At 44.5% G+C, this 20,136-nt stretch overlaps 1 protein-coding gene across 1 annotated transcript in view; it reads right to left on the reverse strand.

Moving 5' to 3' along the window:
• LOC126413273 (myrosinase 1-like) overlaps nucleotides 1–20,136 on the reverse strand; it is a 66,108-nt gene that overhangs the window by 37,038 nt on the left and 8,934 nt on the right. The window contains exons 2-5 of the mRNA XM_050083173.1: nucleotides 19,881–20,014; nucleotides 18,168–18,302; nucleotides 7,287–7,409; nucleotides 152–335 (exon numbers count right to left, since the gene is read on the reverse strand). Of these exons, the coding sequence (XP_049939130.1) occupies nucleotides 152–335; nucleotides 7,287–7,409; nucleotides 18,168–18,302; nucleotides 19,881–20,014 (576 nt within the window). The remainder of the gene's footprint in view (nucleotides 1–151; nucleotides 336–7,286; nucleotides 7,410–18,167; nucleotides 18,303–19,880; nucleotides 20,015–20,136) is intronic.

Consider the following 20,136-nt stretch of genomic DNA (forward strand, 5'->3'; position numbering starts at 1 on the left):
ATGTAGGCTTCAATTTAGAATGGCACTTCCCCTGCAGCGCTCGTCATTTCTCCTACAGCGCTCTGAGCTAACCCCCACCACTGCCGCTCTCCCCACCCTTCCCCTGCCTACTGCGCATGTAGCTGCCGTGGCATTTTGCGCGCACTCGTACCTTGCTGCGTGGCCCTGTACGTGTCGTTGTAGAGGTGCCAGACGCGCGCGTGCGCGTTGATGACGGTGTAGTAGGTGAGGTAGTCGCCGATGCCGACGGCGTTCTGCGCCGGTGCCTGGCCACCCGTGCTGGCGTAGCCGCCTGCGAACACCGACGGTTCGTTGAACGTGATCCACCACTTCACCTGCAACAAAGCGGAAGTGACATCACGAGGTGTACGCCAGTACTAGAGTCGTTAAAAAATTAGCGGAAGCGAAGTACAACTGAACACACAGGTACAGACGGCACACAGAAATCGTGATAAAGCACAATGGAAGCAGCAGAATGAGCGCTGTGCTATTCCGTATCACTTGACTATCGCTAGACTCAAGTCTGAACGCCGTATGTCAGGGACACTTTGAAGCAGTTGTCTTTTAACGCGCATTTAGTCGCTCCTTTTCGTGTAAAACAAGAATCTGTGTAGATGTACAGACTGCCTAAACTCGTTACCCCCACCCTTCTGCTGCATGTTGCAATGAACCGAAGGCAAGTCTGTGCAGGGTGATTTTTTCCACTGTGTACAAACTCTAGGGATTAATCGACGAGAGAATATGGAACAGAAAAGTTCTAATGAACTTCCATCCGGAAATGCGAGGTTTCCATGCTAGAGGACGGTACTGTTACTCATATGTCATGCCCTACCGCCCTCTCCTGCCATAGTAATTGGTAATGTTTTGCCTGACTCACTTCTGTAGATGAATCACCTTGTAGTCGATGTGATACAGCATTGCACACAATGGTTCTGTATTCGAATCAGAGCTTGCCGACGTGGTGTTTACTTACGGAAATGCTAATGGTAATAGGCGGCGAGCAGCAGGGTTGTATTGGGAGACCGATCCTAGCAGATAACAGTCACAGCATTCAATGTTTGCAACAGTGTCTCGCCGTTTGTCTGAGACAGTCATTTCAGGAAGCAGGAAATCATGAAGGATGTACCCGAGATGTTCGGACACCAGACTTGGAGGAAAATGTGATAAAACTGTGGAAGACGACCGATGTGGCAGTCAGTATCAGACAATTGACCCGCCAGTACAGGGTAAACCAGAGGACCGTGTGAAGCACTCTTCATGACAATTGTTGCTACCCTTATCAATTACAGCGTGTGCAGGGCTTACTAGCGACAGGCTTTCCACATCGGAAGCAGTTTTGCCACTGGTTTCTTCACCAGGCAACCATCATTCCAGGATTTGTGTCATCCATCCTATTCACAGATGAGGCTACCTTCACACAGAGTGGTGTCTTCAACTTTCATAACAGTCATCTGTGTGATAGTGTGCAGAACCCCTATGGTATGCTGACAGAGAACCATCAGCATGGGTGCAGCTGGAATGTATGGGCCAGGATAATTGGCGACCAGATTTTGGGACCAGTCTTCCTTCCACGTCAGCTAATAGGCCGGAACTATCGGAGTTTCTTGGGTGACTTTGCCTCCCCTGCTGGAAGAAGTGCCAGTGATGATGAGAAGGGTTATGTGGCTGCTACATGATGGTGCTTCAGTCCACTTCGCCGTTATCGTCCGAACGTATCTCAGTCGTGTCTTACCTGGTCGATGGATCGGACGAGGGGGTCCACTTGCATGGCCTTCTCGTTCACCAGATCTCACCCTGTGTCATTTTTGGCTATGAGGGCATCTCACGGGTATGGTGTATGCAGAGCGCATTGCAGGTGTGGAGACACTGAATCTACGCATTCATGCTCCCTTTGAAACTGTTCAAGTGCAACCTGGCCGACGTGAATGTGTACTACGGCGCGTACACGCGTGCGTTGAGGCACTCGGAAACCATTTTCAGCACACACTGTAACTGTGGCTGCATGGTACAGCGCGTATTAGACTGCAGTCTCTGTAACGATGTAAGACTGAATAAATGGTCTGTGGTGTGGAAACCATAGATTTCCTGACATAAGTTTTCTGTACGTTTTTTTTTTTTTGTTCTGTGCCCTCTCATTGATCAGTCCCTAGAGTTTGTACACTGTGGAGAAAACCACACTGTATATGTGCCCGTAGACACATCCGATGATACACAAATGTTGCCGGAGGGACCGATGACCATGGCAGTCTGGTCCCTTTAATCCCCCTAACCAACCAACCAAATGTTGCCGGTAGCAGCCAAAGCGTTGAATTACAGTCTCTGCCATGAAACACTGTCAACAGAGCTGATATACACAATCCGTCTCAAAATTAGCACATTCCTCCTCTGTTAAATCTATTTGTGTCATTACATGACGCACCTCGTTGTAGCGAATGTTTTCAAAATAAACATTTCGCTACCGCTAGCGATGACTGAAGACAAGCAAGCAATGTACCCACTCACGTGCGTACTTTCCAGCAGATAAGACGTCTGTTTCATACATGCGGCGCACTAACAAACTGATTTCGAGAAGAATAAACGTAGAAGTTAGCGACTTGCTGCAGAGAACGCGTGAGTGTTTTAATTAAACAATACGAACCGAAGCCGCGTTGTTTTGACATCAAAAATAAAGGTTATTACAACAGCAACAAACGTGATACAGCATCAGTCGAAATATTGTGCTTATTAAAAGAGTGTAGGCCGCAGACAACGGTGGAGGAAATAATAAAAATAAGAACTCGGTGTTCACAGTACTGCCGAGAAACATGTGGCACTGTGACCCGAAGAGAATTGATACTGGCAGTGAGGGTGTTTACGTAACGAAAGTACAGTTACCTGACAGACTTCTATTCAGAAGTAGAACCTTAAGAGCTGCCGATTACTTCTCAGAGAAAGTAATCTCGCTTTTCTCACCACAGTGTCATGCTACGTTAATTTCTGTTGGGCAAGGTCCAGTAGGATTTAATAATTATGTTCGGTCATCCCCAGTTAATTTCGATACAGGTCTGTCCTCTGAACTTATTTTAGAAGAAATGTCAAGCTTTTCCTCTCCTCTTGACTGCTCAGCAGCCTTTTCGCCCATAAAGACTCTTTCCTACTTTTAGCGCTGTTGAGTGCCATAGCGTATAATGCAGCGGCCCCCTTGTAGGACGCGACGCCGCGACAGCTTCCTCCTTGGCACACAACAAAGTCTGTCTCGCCGACAACGCGGAATGGCCGAGGTGATGCACTGGATGTACACTCGACTCAAAATCAGGGAGGTAGGGGTCAAAATCCCCACCCAGCCATCCAGATTTAGGTTTCGCTAGATTCTCCTATATCACTTAAGGTAGCATACATCGGATTTCCTTCCTCAACCTGAACTTGTACTCCTTTCTCGCTGCCGACGGGGCGTGAAACCGTAATCTTTCTACTTTCCTTTCGTGCCAATTCGCAGACAGATTTTCCGTGTACGTAGTACTGTCAAGTTGAAACAGCGAATGGTACTGATTGCAGCGAATATCGTAGCCCCGGTACAGAAACGCATTGTCGTTCTGATTACGAGTGATGCAAGAACAGACAGGTTTTAATTACCCATTTGGGCAGTCGACTGATTTTTCACGCAGTCCGTTTTTTCAGTGGAGTGAGACAACGGAATGAAGCTAGTCCCTGTGGGCACATCAACCATATCAGTGTTTTGCGCTCACCCTCTTGGTGCGAGTCGTTTCCCTTTAACATAAGACAATCGACTGATCCAGTGTCTGACGGCACGTCAGTCATATGAATATTTTCCTTCGGTCTCCAGATAAGAGTGATTTCACTTGCAGCTTGTTCAGCATTTCCAGTTACACACAGCCATGATTAGGCTTGCCAACAGATTTGGAGATAAATAACGTATATTATTAAAAGGATAGGGAAATAAAAACTGTATTTATAATAACGAAGTATTTTCAAAATTTTTATTTATTTATAAGAATCAGTGAAATAAAAGCTAGACAAATAAGTAAACTGTTTATTATTTCTCCATAACTATTAACACATTTACCCCACTGTGAGACAAAACAGTAAATGCCTTAAGGGAAATACGGTTGGACTTGTCTACGGAACCGTTATCGTACTGAGGCGTGCACCTCTCCGTACGAAGCAAATCGACGGCTGCGAATGCCTTTCGTCAGGGCTCCAAAAATGTGGAAATTGCATAGGGAGAAATCGGGACAGCATGGAACTGAAGCAGCGCAGTCAATACAAGAGGCACACCAGTTCCTGGAAAGTCAAGATGACCTTTTCCTTTAACTGTAAGAGCTCGCTGGTCGGTGACTTTTTGGAACAAGGCGTCACGATTAACGCTCAGCGCTACGTGGACACACTGCAAGAACTGAAGCGCGCCACCGAGGTTGACAGACATCACTCTGTTGCAGGACAGTGCCCGCTCGCATGTTCCGAAGATTGCTTCCTTCACGCTGCAGCTGTATCGCTGGGAAACCCTGACACATCCTCCATGCAGTCCCGATCCCGCCCCAAGCTATTTCTGTACTTTTAGAGCCCTGAAGAAAGACATTCGTGGCCGTCCATTTGCTCCGTACGAAGAGGTGCACGCCTCAGTACGATCGTGGTTCCGTGGGCAACCGCAAACATTTCCCCATGGAGACAGTGACCGTCTTGTCTCACAGTGAGATAAATGTATTAACAGTTGCGGCTATTACTTTTGAAATAATAAACTGTTTACTTACTTTTTTCTCGTTCCCGTTTGACTGCCCCTTATACTTAAATACGAATTGAATATAAATGTTTGGCTGGTTTGAAAAGTTTGATAACTGGTGCTATATAGTAAATTTACCTTTAAATAAATGACCATTTAATTTTTTAATTTAAATTTATGAAAGTTCTCTCTCTCTCTTTCTCTCTCTCTTCCTGTTCGTTTGCAACCATCACCGATAATTATCTTTTGGTAAATGGCGAAGTATTTGGTGACTTAATCATCATTTTTAAGCATATGCTATCACTTGTAGAAGTATTTTTTTGCACAAAATATTTATTGTCATTGGACAATTTTCTTTTAATCTTTAACAAGCTCAGCATTCACATCGACGATTGAGGCGAACTGTCGAAAATCACGCTCAGATTAGACAGACAAACAACAGAAAGACTGCAGACTGGTTTCACTTGAAAATGAAGTATGAATAGTTCACTCAATATGGGAAACTACCACAGACAGTACAGACTATTTTCATTCGGTTGCTTCCACGTACTGATTTCACTCGAAAGAAATGAATGAATGAATGAACGAATGTACAATAGTCCAACTGATATGTAAAAGTACTACTGAATGAATCGACTCTTTCTCAACAATAGATAGAACCCGTTGTTTCAATTCGATTGTTCTCATCACTACTCATTGCTGAACAGTTTGTCAGGAGACTAATAGATAAATAGCAGCGGCACATAGAAAGTGCCGATATTAAAGACGTTAATTCGATTAATTGGAGAAGATAAGTCTTTAAAGGAGGCATTTTGTCACTACGATTCGTGCCACACAAGTTAGGCTTTACGCACGTGAGTTTTTTTTTCTTTTTGTTTCTCTTTTATTTATATGTTTTAATGCTCGTATAATTAACACTGTGTAACACTTCCCAGATGATAAAGGTCATCAGATAACGGGAAGGCGCTACTTGAACTTTTAGACATACGAAACAAATATATCCACTTTTTGAATAAAGTGAGAAATTATCGTAAAAAGAGCAGATCTGTCATTTATGAATTATTCACAGCTCTGAATCTAGACCCAAGACGTGTGGTCAGACGAATCGAGGGAAGGAATAAAAGCGCCTCTTTCAAAATGGTTCAAATGGCTCTGAGCACTATGGGACTTAACAGCTAAGGTCATCAGTCCCCTAGAACTCAGAACTACTTAAACCTAACTAACCTAAGGACATCACACACATCCATGCCCGAGGCAGGATTCGAACCTGGACCGTAGCGGTCCCGCGGTTCCAGACTGACGCGCCTAGAACCGCACGGCCACACCGGCCGGCTCTTTCAAAAGAACGTCTCACACTCGTAAATATCTTATATCATGTGAATGAATGGTTGTGCAGGATGCAATAATGTTTTCGTCTATCGAAAATAAGTAAATGGTTCTCACTACGGGAGGAAAGTAAGGTTTTACTCCAAATGGACTTGCAACGTTCAAGCCAGGGAGTAAAACGTAAGAGTACCATGTAGCAACGAAGGTAATTATTTGAGCCGTTGCTATTCTCTTCGTATATGTGCGTAAAGCGGTATTGCAGTTCGCCTGATTGTCTATTTTCTATCATATGACTGGAACAGAAATTAATACTCAACTTACCAAGTAACTCCATTAACGTGCTTGAAAATGCCAGTTTGGACTTTTGTATTAGTTGACATATTGGTGGTATTAATATAACATGAACATTGGCAGACTAGTTAATTGGTGCTTACAAGTTTTGTGAGACGTGAGTTTGTGCAAAGGCAGCTACGTCTGACCTAGAGCTGGGAACAACCCAACGGCTCATCACAACATCGTAGCAAGGCTATCACTGGAGTGATGCTCTACAAAACTAGTTGGGTATGCACTTTGCCATTAGCTGTTATACTCTCACGATTTTACATAGAACTGTATCACTGAACTTAATGCTCATGCATGTCTTAATGCTAACGCATGTCTCACAGTTTTGGTATCGCTCAGATACAACCGTTTGTGCTCTGACGCTCAAGATAGCACACACTTTGACCATCGAAAATTACCGGCTAAAGATACAGGATGAGTTGGGCGCTGTAGTGGTATCCAGCCGCAGAAATGTCAGCATTGAGTGACGAATAGGAGACTGTAGCGATTTCCTTAGGTATTCAGAATGGAAACCAATTTTCCGAGCTTGAGTTTGCGAATTTTATTTTTGTCACTGGCTACCTTTCCCTACCACCCACTAAGAGCCTCTTCATTTCCAAGTCCTACAGACAGTTTCGTGTCTATTTTAGCGTGTTAACAGCTTGCGTATCCTCTGGATGAAGGAATAACTGAGGATACCTCTCAGAAACAAACCAGGGCAACGGCTATTATTTCAGTGCAGTGGGTCAGTGTGAAGTTGCCTCCCTTTCTTGTGGCGCGAGATAACATTGGTCTGTACAATCATATCCTTATTACTGTTACGGTATCCATGCCACTTAAGTCAAGCAGGCACCCATCATTTTACGAGCAGATTAAGAGAGTTCACCTTTGTGTAGAAAAAAAGAGGCGAACTCATACTCACCCTGTCGCCGTAGGTGTCGAAGAGCAGTCTGGCGTACTCGACGAAGTAGTCCGCCATGATGGGGTTGGGCCAGCCTCCGATGTACTGCAGAGCCTGCGGCAGGTCCCAGTGGTACATCGTCACCTGCACACCAAATAACGTCCTGGTGAGAACCCTGTAGCAGAGCCTACAGATCAGTAGTAGTATAGGTCCATCGAATGGAAAATTTAATTGTAAAAAGCACACCTGTACTTCTGAAACTCGACGTTTATTAGTCTGCTTAGGACATAAATACTGGTTATGATCAAAAGTGTATTATAATACAGTAACTAGCTTTTTGGAATGACGATGTAATATTGCGGCTATACGAGACAGCCTATCGCCCATATACAACAGCAGCCTGACACTGAAGCAGGCAACACCGTGCAGCTTGGAGCCAGAGGCCCTCCCACGGCCACTATCATGTGTCTGAACAGGTATCGAATGTGTCGTGGGTCAAACCGCATTTTGGCATGCTGAAGAAGCAGGTGTAAAGGCGATCTTCAAAAGCAGAAATGACAAACAGACGCAATCATTGGACACGAGATGTTAATACTTATCAGATGATATGAAACTAGACAAATGAGGGAATGACTTCCAGTAATAACGTTACTGGCGGTTGAGTGTGGTCTTACCGTGAAAACTGTTTGTGGTATTCAACAGTTAACAAAGCTGTTGCAATATGATCTGCCCGATAAAGAACGTAAGCTGAGCACCTGGGTGCCCGACCGTGCCCGCAGAGAGATCTCGGCAGAACTCTGGGAGAGAGGTCGACCTTATGGAGAATTTGACTTCGAAACAGCAGAGTAGCTGCTTTATTGTGAGACCGCACAGTACTCCTGGAGACGCCAGAGGAGGGACGTTGACGAAGGCCTTGGCGAGACTTGGCTGCTGCCACGCCGCCCGTCCCACCCAGATCGCCGTCGCCGCTATTCGCTGCCAGTCGACCGCAGCGAGAATTCAGGCAGCAGTCATCCATCGCAGGTAAACGACTTTCCACTGCAACGCTCTCATCATAGTCCGCCTACCAGATCTCTCCTAGCAACCATAATTTCAGGCCCTGGTAACGACCTTCAGAAGTTCTTATCGATAATAGGCACACTGCTTTTTATTTTACTTCTACACTGGTGTGCTAACCTTAAGGGTGAAAGTAGCTTTCGCATGATGTGCCACTGCCAAGTAAATACGTTGAAGATATTTGAACCATACATAGACAGAACTGTCACAGTATAGTACAGAAGGTACTGCTGTTGTTGTCGTCTCCAGTCCAAAGACTGGTTTTATGCAGCTCTCCATGCTACTCTATTCTGTGCAAGCCTCTCCGTCTCCGAGTAACTCCTGGAACCTACGTCCTTTTGAATTTGCTTACTGTATTCATCTCTTGGTCTACCTCTACGATAACCCCGCCTCCCTCCCAGCCCCCCCCCCCTCTTCCGCGCGTTTCCCTCTATTACTAAACTGGTGATCCCTTGATGTCTCAGAATGTGTACTACCAGCCGATCCGCTCTTCTAGTCAGGTTGTACCACAAATTTATGTTTTCCCCAATTCCATATACACGTATAATCTTCAGCATTCTTGTGTAGCACCACATCTAAAAAGCTTGTATTCTCTTGTTGTCTAAACTGCTTATTGTCCATGTTTCACTTTCATACATGGCAACCCTCCATACAAACACTTTGTGAAAAGACTTCCTGACAGTTAAATCTATACTCGATGTTAACAAGTTTCTCTCCTTCAGAAACGCTTTTGTTTCCATTTCCAGCCTACATTTTATAATCCACCCCCCATACTTTGACCATCATCAGTCATTTTGCTTCCCAAATAGCAGAGATCATCTACTAATTTAAGTGTGTCTTTTCCTAATCTAATTCGCTCAGTATCACCTGATTTAACTCGACTAGATTCCATTATCCTCATTTTGCTTTTGTTGATGTTCGTCTTATTGCTCCTTTCAAGACACTGTCGATTCCATCCAACTGCTCTTCCAAGTCCTTTGCTGTTTCTGACGGAATTACGATGTCATCGGCAAACCTTAAAGTTTTAATTTCTTGTCCCTGGACTTTAATTCCTACTCCAAATTTTCCTTTTGCTTCCTTTACTGCTTGCTCAGTATACAGATTGAATAACATTGGAGATAGGCTACAACCCTATCTCACTCCCTTCTCAAAGGCTTTCTCTAAGTCTACAAATGCTATCAACGTAGGTTTATCTTTCGTTAACGTGTCCTCTATGAGACGTCATAGGGTCAGTATTGCCTCCCTTCTTCCTATATTTCTCCGGAATCCAAACTTATCTTCCCCGAGGTTAACTTCTACCAGTTTTTCCATCTTTATGTTAACAAGTCGCGTTAGTATTTTGCAACTGTGAGGTATTAAACTCATAGTTCGGTTAACTGAAATAATTACGCGATGAAAAGGTAAAGAAACGACAATTTTGTTCAAAGATAATGATATTACAATGAAGCCATCGCGTTTCATGATGTCCCCTGGACGTTACAGAAGGTGTGACATGGTTTTAATGCCACCGATGGCAATGCGTGCCCTGCAATGTGCTACTATGTGGCCACGGCCTTGGTAAGGAGTTGTTGCACCAGGGCGTGCCACTCCGCCACCACCACGGTTGGCAATTGCTGGACAGTCGCTGGTGCATGTGCACGTGCTGCAGTTCATGTCCCCAACACATCTCACACGTGCTTTATGAAATTTAAATCGGCGAAACGCCAGGCCAGTCCACTTGCCGAATATCCTCCATTTCCAAGATTTCCTTCTTTTCGATGCGGTCGCTCATTGTCACCCATAAAAATGGAGCCAGGACCGAATGCACCCCTCAAAGGACGGATATGGGGAAGGAGTAGGTTGACCCCTGAGTGTACGGTGTTCAAAGATTTGGAGGACAGTACGCCCGTGTAACATTATGCCCCCGCACCATACCACCTGGCCGACCAAAACGATCATGTTCGACAATATTCGTTGGCGCATTAAGTGTTCCCATTTCTCGCCGTATGAGCGTAAGTCAGTTGTAAGGTGGCAGAATAAATGGTCAGATTCACACCTTACATGGGACCTTTACAAATCGCAGTGAGAAGGTTAAGATGACACCTAACGTAAATCGACAGTTATGAGAACATTTGCCTATCAATATGTAATGCAAAAAGGGGTGACAGTCAATCGACGGTAATTAACACACAATTCCTATACAATGCATGTCTTTGAGCGGAAGGCAGAACAGGGAACGCGAGTCTAGTCACTTTTAGTATGAAAATCCAGCTTCACAATGGCGTAGCAAAGCCGTGCTGTGGGAGTTACGCCGGCAACCACTTAAAGGGGTGGCAGAAAGGAGGACAGCTTCCCTGGGCCAGGTGATTCAAGCTGGAGGGCTGCCTGTAGTGAGGGCATCGGTGCAAGAGCAGAGAAGAAGCTTTAGAAAACTGCATTTCGAAATTCCAACGGGATGCGAACAAAAGCAAGTGACACATTTTCCTCCACTGAGTGCGACACACAGAAAGGTCAATGTACTTTAGGCATCTGGAACGGGCACAAAACGTCCGATTGACGGAAACTCACGAGGAAGGAGAAAACTACTGAAGTTTCGACGCAGTTTGATAGAAGGGACGTTGCGATTGGTAGAGGGTGTTTCTACAAAGTGGGAGGAACGCTCCTATTGGTCGAAAAAAGCCGTGACATGAAAAAGGAACCCAAGTGGAGGGAGGCAGTTCTGCCATGAGAGGACAAGAGAGAAATTTTGTGTGAGGGACTCTTCTCTGAACTGGCGTCAAGTGCAGAATGGAACGCTTAACTCTCCGTACGACGCAGAGACGAAATTGGTGTGACACTGCGTCCACAGCGGCTGCATTCCAGCTAAAATTAGCTGTAGCAACGTTTAGCTCCAAATGTGGAGAAACGAACCAGCCAAAGTAGCTAACTGTTCTTGCGAGAACTGAGTGGGCACTATAATATGCACGCTGCTCCAACCATGCGCGTGTTTGTCGCCATACAATAAGACTAGGGTTGAGTACATGCTTTGTCGCAATACGAGAAACATAGGGAAAGTTTCTACTGGAAAGTTCAGCAAAGGCCAGGTTAGTTTTGTAGGAATTTCAGTGGGAGAGAGAGGCCTTGCAGACAGCAGCACGTCGCAGCTTAAGGTAAATACCGCGTGCAAAGGCGTAAACTTTGTTGGTTCACCAGCTTGCGTCCACTGTAAACTCGAGCGGCCTTGGGTAGCCTTGCGCTCAAATTTGTCACTTGACTAACCATCCACCGTAGACTTGATTGTCATCCTAAATAGTACCGAACTTCGAACCGGAATCGGACGATTTTCGTAGTACTGACCAACATCATAACGTATGTGTAGGAGCGATTTTGTAAAGAAACGTCTAATTAAACCTTCATATTATTGTGCTTAGGATTAATGTAAAGAAACTTCGAATTAAACTTTCGTAATATTGTGCTTAAGATTAATGTTCTTTCAGAGAGTTAATATTTAACATTGTTGTGTATGAACTTATTTCACTTTTTGATGTTGGCAAGGTGCGTTATCCATTGCGCTGTTTTTATGTTGGCGAGTTGAAAACTGTGTGAAAAGCTGTAATTTGGTGAGAAATATTGCGAAATTAAACTTGCCATTTCACCTCACACAGTTGTTCTCAATTCAAGAATAGGCAATAACGAAACCCCCCACACTCTTACACAGTCATTGTCGAAAATGATCGTTTTGCTGGTGCAGGTGTTATGGTAAGGAGAGGCATAGTGTTACATGGGCGTACTGATGTCGAAACCGTTGAACGCGGGACACTTAACGGTTAACGCTGCTACGACACTGTTGTGCACGTCTTTTCAGGTATGCGTTCGGCCCTGGCTTCACTTTTATGAGTGAAAACCCCGACCGCATCGAACAATGCTGTGGAGGATCTCTTGGAACGAGACGGTATTCAGTGAATGGACTGGCTTGCTCGTTCACTCGTGAGCACGTGTGGGATGCTTTGTGCAGATGTATCGCAGAACCTCCACGTAAGCAAATGACGGCCTCGCTGTTGTCAACCACGCTGATAGAGGAATGGAACGCCCTGGTACAAAAACTCCTCACCAAGCTTGCGGCCAGCATGCCTGCGCAGAATGCATTGCAGTCCCAGGTGATCACATGGCGTTTAGGAACCAAGGCCCACCTTTCGTAGTGTCCAGGACACCGCTATGAATCGGGATGACTTCAGTGTGGTTATCATCTTTGAATAAAAGTGTTATTTGTGTTCGTCGTACTGCGCATTTCTTTCAGTTATACTATGACAGTTCTTTCTATGTGTGGTCCAAGTTTCATCGCGCTATGTTACCTGGCAGTGACACATCATTCAAAATGTTCAAATGTGTGTAAATTCCTAAGGTACCAAACTGCTTAGGTCATCGGTCCCTAGACTTACACACTACTTAAATTAACCTATGCTAAGAACAAGACACACACCCATGCCCGAGGGAGGACTCGAACCTCCGGCGGGAGAGCCCGCGCACTCCGTGATACGACGCCTCAAACCGCGCGGCCACACCGCGTGACGACAGATTATTCGAAAGTTTCTTTAGTTCTTATGTATTGATCATTAGCAATGGAAAGAGGTCAGGTATTTTCTAACAGAAATTTGTTAGGTTTGTCTACTTTTGGCCCAAAGCACTTTCGTTTGTCGAAATAAATGTCTGCGACAATCTGATTACGTTCTTGCAACTGGCGCACTCAATCCCTTTATTTGTATTCCAGGTGCAAAACAATTCGTAACCAATCAACGTCACAGAGTAAAAATACAGTCACTATAACGTGTGATTACTTCTGTCCGTGAATTACGATTGTCATGATTTTAACCATCCTGATTTCCAGATCGTCACTCCATGTATGTTTCTGATTATGGTGCAATGACATTATTTCTACATATTTATAAATAAGGACTACTGAATAGTAGCCATACCATGTACGTTTTCGATTATGATGTAACCACATCAAAAATGGTTCAAATGGCTCTGAGCGCTATGGGACTTAACATCTATGGTCATCAGTCCCCTAGAACTTAGAACTACTTAAACCTAACTAACCTAAGGACATCACACAACACCCAGTCATCACGAGGCAGAGAAAATCCCTGACCCCGCCGAGAATCGAACCCGGGAACCCGGGCGTGGGAAGCGAGAGTAACAACATCATTTGTACATCTTTACAAAGGGATCTATCATATATTTGCTTTCCTATTCGAAGAAAGAAGAATTGTATGGCCTGTTGCTTCTACTCTGTAACATACACTACACCGCCCTAACACAGTATGAACGTAATAGATCAGTCAGTTTCTCAAAAATATGGTTCAAATGGCTCTGAGCACTATGGGACTCAACATCTTAGGTCATCAGTCCCCTAGAACTTAGAACTACTTAAACCTAACTAACCTAAGGACATCACACACATCCGTGCCCGAGGCAGGATTCGAACCTGCGACCGTAGCGGCTGCGCGGTTCCAGACTGTAGCGCCTAGAACCGCATGACCACAGCGGCCGGCCAGTTTCTCTTAACTAAACGAAAGCGTTAGTAACAACACACCATTTCAGCATCTATAATAATTGTAGTTGAAAGGCTTCACGACCTTACATAACAGCGTATCTCAACAACGCCACAGAAAGTTCCAGCATTCTGCTGCATGCTTTACAGAGAACAAACATTACCGCTACCAGTATAAATCAGAATCGCGCAGAAAATAAGTATTATACTCAATAAAGAAACTGACCATATATGGTTACAAATTATATACCGCAGAAGAAAGGATTAATAATGTGGAAGCATCAAGGATCCACTGGTAAAATGCCCTCCTTGTTCTGAACTTGATAGACTAGCCTTTAAAAATGTTAAATCTCTTCGTATTATGTTTCCAACTGTTCCTTGGTCTTTCTATATTATTCTGCCTGCAGGTTTATAAGCTAATACTAAAACGGGTAGATAAATGTCACCCAACCTCGACATGTATTCATGTTAGATGTTGCAGTATATGATTAGACTATATTGTGCTGATTACTGTTTTAGACTTTTAAAAATCGGACAAAATTAATGAATAAGTTTTTAAACCGACGGTAAAGTTGTTTTAATTGAGTAATCAAGACATCAATTACACAACCTTATGTCACGCTATCTGGCGGGAAATCAGGAAAAGATCGGCAACAGAAACTGATTCCTGCCGGCCGCGGTGGTCTAGCGGTTCTAGGCGCGCAGTCCGGAACCGCGCGACTGCTACGGTCGCAGGTTCGAATCCTGCCTCGGGCATGGATGTGTGTGATGTCCTTAGGTTAGTTAGGTTTAAGTAGTTCTAAGTTCTCGGGGACTGATGACCACAGATGTTAAGTCCCATAGTGCTCAGAACCATAGAAACCCATTCCATCGTAAGATACGAGCTGCCAAACATTGATACAAATTTGTGATGTCAAGATTTATGATATATGTTGACGGCAAATTGTGATAAATATTCATTACACTGGGCACATATTCTGCACCTATGGTGTTGTACACCCCCCCCGCCCCCAAAAAGAAAGATCAGAATCAACGTGTTTCAGCGTGGAAGCCCTTTAGATCATGAGAAACAGACAAGCGAACCTAGTGATTTATTCATATCTGCCACTATATGGAAAAACTGGCCCTTACAAAAGCATAACTTGTGGCCTCGTCATACTACTTAACGAGCTTTAATTTGGCATGGCTTTATGTAAGACTCATATCTATAATCCCGTAAAAATTTCCTCCAACTAGGAGAGGGTCGAGTGACGATCTCATTTAAATTCTGGGCCATTTGAGATGAAATGACGCTATTAGGAATACAACGTTTTAAAGATGCGCTGTACAAGGCTAGACGCAGAAATTTCGAGAGCTATATTGTGTAAGCGTTTCATTCCGACACCCAAGTAAAGCGTCATATTACTCCAGTTTTTAACAATTCTTGAAAGCCTTTGAAAACGTACGTCGTCTTATTCTTAAGAAATACTGTTTCTACATTATTAATTGAGACACAAAATTTTCGGATAATTAAGGATATAATAGTGTAAAGGGGGGCAGTGGTGTGTCACAAGATTTTTTATGCAGGTCAACAGCTTTGCTTGGTTTGTATCAGTTATCAGCAGCTATAAACGACCGAAAACTTTGTCTATCATCTGGTCGCTTGTAGAGGACAATCAAATGGGACAAAGCAGACCGCATTCAGTTTCTGCCATAGAACACTCATAAATCTGAAATTTTGTTGACACTTATTGATCATGTAATGAGGAAACTCGTATTCCCTAACTCGTAGGACTGTAGACAGATGAGAAGCTTCCTTAGAAATATCACATTCATAATATTGTACGGGAACTGAATGCTGCTACCTTCGATACGAGAGTAGTCTCTCGTTTGCTGATTCACACTTACGGGAAGTTTTTCCTTCCGTAACTGTATGCTTGTACCCATGTCAGTTTTCCTATTGAATATGATACACCCTACACATTAACGCAGCTAATTGTTTTCTTATTTTCCATATTACTTGATAATATACGGGAAAATCGTCGTCTCTTAGCGTAATATATCACTGTATCCAAGGGGCACTGCGGTGTTCCGCAGCACAGCTGTATCTGCAGGGCTGCCTGCTCGCCAGGCGTAAACGGCACAACCAAAACGTGGCACCGGCCAGACTCACGGCCAAGAGGCGATCGTTTCACGCATTGCTTTGCAGTGGCAGTCACGTGCGCTGAACTAGAGCGTGCCAGTATCCTTCCGCTCATCGGGTATTTAGAGAGCCGAATGGTCCACCAGCAGAAAGTTTTTCTCGCTCTCTCTTCTAGTTACTCGTATAAGGTGTGCCGAAATGAAAAGGAAACTACTGTTATATGTACAGAAATTTTTAAGAACAGTGTTACAGTTACACTTCATGTGGAAACCGTCGGGTTGCTGACGAATCCAATTTTCCACGGTGTCGTGTACTTCCTTGCCACAGATGAACCTCAGACATTTCAGAGATTGATAAGCGAGCAACAGGGGGAGGTATCGACGCTGTAAGGTGGATGCTCCAGGAACTCCCATCGGAATTTTTGAAGGAAGTAGAGGTCTTCTTGGCCACATGTGGCCTATCGTTGTCCTGGAGATGTGATATCTCATTCGAGAGCTTGCCCCTAAGCTTGTTGTTTAACCTCAGCAACACGGTGCGATACTGCTCAGCATTAACTTTTGCACCTCGTGGTCGCCAGTGGATAAGTAGACAACCTTCTTCGTCCAAAAAGAAACTAAGCATATTTTTTCTCGCCTTGGAGGCAGTGTGGGCATTTTTTGAATGAGGGGAGCAGGGGATGCCGCCATTCCATGCTCATTCGTTTGGCAACATGGTCGAAATGTTTGACGCAACGTTTCATCAAATGTCATAGTCTGAGCAACGAAATCCGTTCCTTGTTCGAGGTATATCAACACATGGGCCAGGTAAACATCCACTGTCACAATCCTTTGATTCTCTGAAATATACTTGTGGACCCATGTGCACAGCCTTTGCCATAACCAAACTTCTCGTGGATTATGTGCCGCACAGTTCCTTTGCTTGTGGACAGTGCAACAGGAATGTTACGTGTGGTGATCCGACATTTCGTCAGTTTGAGTTCTTCCACAGCCGAAACTGCGCCACCAGTGGTGACAACGTGTGCCTGCCCAGGGCATGGCGTGTCCTCTGTGTTTACAAATCTCGCTTCATAAGGCTGACACCACCGAAATATTGTGCATCATGCGAGATACTACTCTCCGTACACCTCTTTCATCCTGCGATAAATTCGTGAAACATGCTACCCTTCTGAGCGAAGAAATTAGATAACCGCTCTTTATGCTTATCAGGAGGAATCCGTCATGAAATGAACTGCGGAAACAACTCTCCAGAAATGAGGAAATTGCTGCGAAGCAAATGCGCCTAAGCAACTGGGAATACCACCTCGCCATCTCTCTGCAGACAATCACTCACTGGGATCATATATAACGCCGCTACAGTGAAGGTCTACTTCTCAAATCCGGCATACCTTTTATCAGCGGGTTGTCTGCAAGTTGTACACGAATGTGATCAACTGCTGTACACGGATCTACAAGTGTTTACTTTCTGGACGACCCCTGCTGACCAATGCCCCTCGAATGGACTTAATATATGGGACGAGTAAAGTAATTTTCCTTAGGACTTTGTGATCATTAGTGTAATTGCATATTTTACGTCGATAAGATTGTGCAGTCAGAATTGTATTTGCTGCTCTTGTAGTGAATGTGCTGAGTATGTTTCAGCTGTGTCACTTAATAACTGTGTACCTATCTTCACAATCTGAGGCAATAACTTCTGAGCGTAATGCAGAGCATGGTTATGACAGCCACAGGACATATCTTACTTTCTTAATGCAGATCCGATTTTGCTTTAGTGGTAACGTTAATTGTCACTGCCCGGTCCAAAGTTTGCGGAACATGTACTGAAATTCAGAACCACGTCTTATTCGCAGCGGCGTAAGAGGTTTTGTGGGACACAGCTTCCGTGAAGTAGGTCTAATATGAGAGCAGTGCTCAACTTGCTTTTTGACACTTTGTTTAAAAAGCATTTTCAAGCAAACGAAATATCACTGTCGGAGACAAAATACTTTGAACAGATAATTTGGTTCATCCAAATGACAATTTTGTAATTAATATTAATTAATTGAAACATCGATAAAATGCCTATGTAATTTGAGAGATACCTTGCTTTACTGCAAACAAGATCAGGGTACCCCCTTCATCTTAAACGTATAATTTTCTGAGGCACAAAACTGTTATAAGTGGAGCCGAATTCCACATGATTGTAAACTACAGAGATTTTGCTTAAGCTGAGGGCTTACCAGAGGCTGGATGTTGTTGGCGAGCAGCAGGTTGATGAGGTTGTTGTAGTAGTCGATGCCGGCCTGGTTGATGTTGTCAAGGTCTCCAGTCGGTAGTATCCGCGGCCATGAGATGGAGAACCGGTACGCGTCGGCCTGCAAGAGAAGTGAGCATCAACTATTTAACAGAGATGGACGCCTACAATCTACATCTACATCTTACTTCGCAAGGAAAGGTACTTTATGTGCCACTGTCTCTTCCCCCTTTTCCTGCTCCAGTCACATATGGTTTGCGGAAAGAACGATTACTGGTAACACTTCTCGCTCGCTAAGGAAACAGTCGAAAACCCTCTTTATAGAGGTGGATCACAACAGCATGCGTAACATATGGAAATCTTTATCGCAATGAAAGGGATCATCACGAAAACTAGCAGGTAGGCCATACAACTATTGGCCTCAGCATATACTGGCTGCTGACTAGATTACCGACTATGCGAACTAAGGTGATAGTGTGGCGTATCCAATGGCATCCCATTACTACTACGCGAGGTACTGGGCCCATTGGAGTTCTTTTCCTTTCCTCCAATTTCTATTTTTTACTTCCCAGAGCTGGCACTACCGCTATCCTTCCTATTGCTACAGTTATGTAGATTGCAGGGTCTTGGGCAATGTCGGGAAAAGTGTTTACATACATTTGTGTCACGACACTCAAATTGCTGTGAGTATCGAGTAAGCAGGTAACGTTTTCCAGACGCTTTCCAAACCCAAACGGTTCCACCAAACTTCGCAGGGTATCTCGCGATTCCTCACTCCAAATCACTAGATTCCAGGCATCCACTTTCCAGTGACGTCGCTCTTTACAGCACCTCAAGCGTCGCTTAGCTTCGACTAAAGAGATGTGTGGCTTATGAGGAACTGCTGCATCACTGTATATCATTGTTTTTAACTCCCTACACACAGTCATTGCGCTAGCGGGGCTACTGGAAGCACTTATGAACTCACAGGTAGGTCCTTCTGTTGATTTCGTACGATTTTGTGGAACCCCTGTCCACAATGATCGACAGTCGTTGTCCGTCGCTGTATGAGGTCTGCCTGGTGCTGCTTTGGCTGAGGTTGTTTCTTCGAATTTCAGCTTCACAGTCACATCCGCAGCTATCGACTTGGGCAGCACCAGGAGCGTCTGAAATGTCCCTGGTGGTTCTGTTTCTCAGGTGACATCCAGTGACTGGTCCACCTTGGGAATCACTAAGCTCTCCTGACTGGCCCATTCCGCTCTTATTGCTTCTCTACCGAGAACACGCTACACCCTACCTTCTTCTATATTGGCGGTCCACATCTTGTGGCATCTAGTGGTCCGATACAAATCACAAAGGATTGTCCGGATACTTTTGATCAGGTAGTGTTTGGTCAGGAAAGTTGAGTCGCCGCTCCAAGAGCATCAGAACTTACTTTTTTCTTTTCTAAGTATTGAAGGATTATGGGGACCGTGTTATTCATATATTTGATACATTTTTATCATATTGCAAAGTTACGAGTTGACATGGAACAGGGCTTTAAGTAAATTATAATAGCAAGCTGTGTCACAATGTAGGAAAGAAATGGAAGTGCTAAGGTGACAATGTTCATCAGACTGTCAAAGACAATAAAAAACCAACCGCTAAGAGAATCTACGTAACCTTAAAACAGCTGCACGTCAGGCGGATGAAAGCCAGCTGTAGGTGGCCAGCGACTTACCGAGGCGTTCACGAGGCACTGAACGTCGTCGGCGTACTTGTGGTACGAGTCGCAGGCCACGTCGCCGTTCTGGCCGTTCCAGCCCCACTCTGGGTGCTCGTGCAGCATGTGGTCCCAGATGCTCTCGCCCTTGCCTGTGGGAACAAATCAGGAACACCACTTTAGCACCGTATCCAAAAAAAAATGTCAACATTGTTACCAAAGGACCACTTTAAACATGTTTTGAAAACATTGTGCCCCCTCATACATGTTTCGG

Source organism: Schistocerca serialis, chromosome 7 (assembly GCF_023864345.2).
Source record: "Schistocerca serialis cubense isolate TAMUIC-IGC-003099 chromosome 7, iqSchSeri2.2, whole genome shotgun sequence".
NCBI classification, from domain to species: Eukaryota; Metazoa; Arthropoda; class Insecta; order Orthoptera; family Acrididae; genus Schistocerca; species Schistocerca serialis.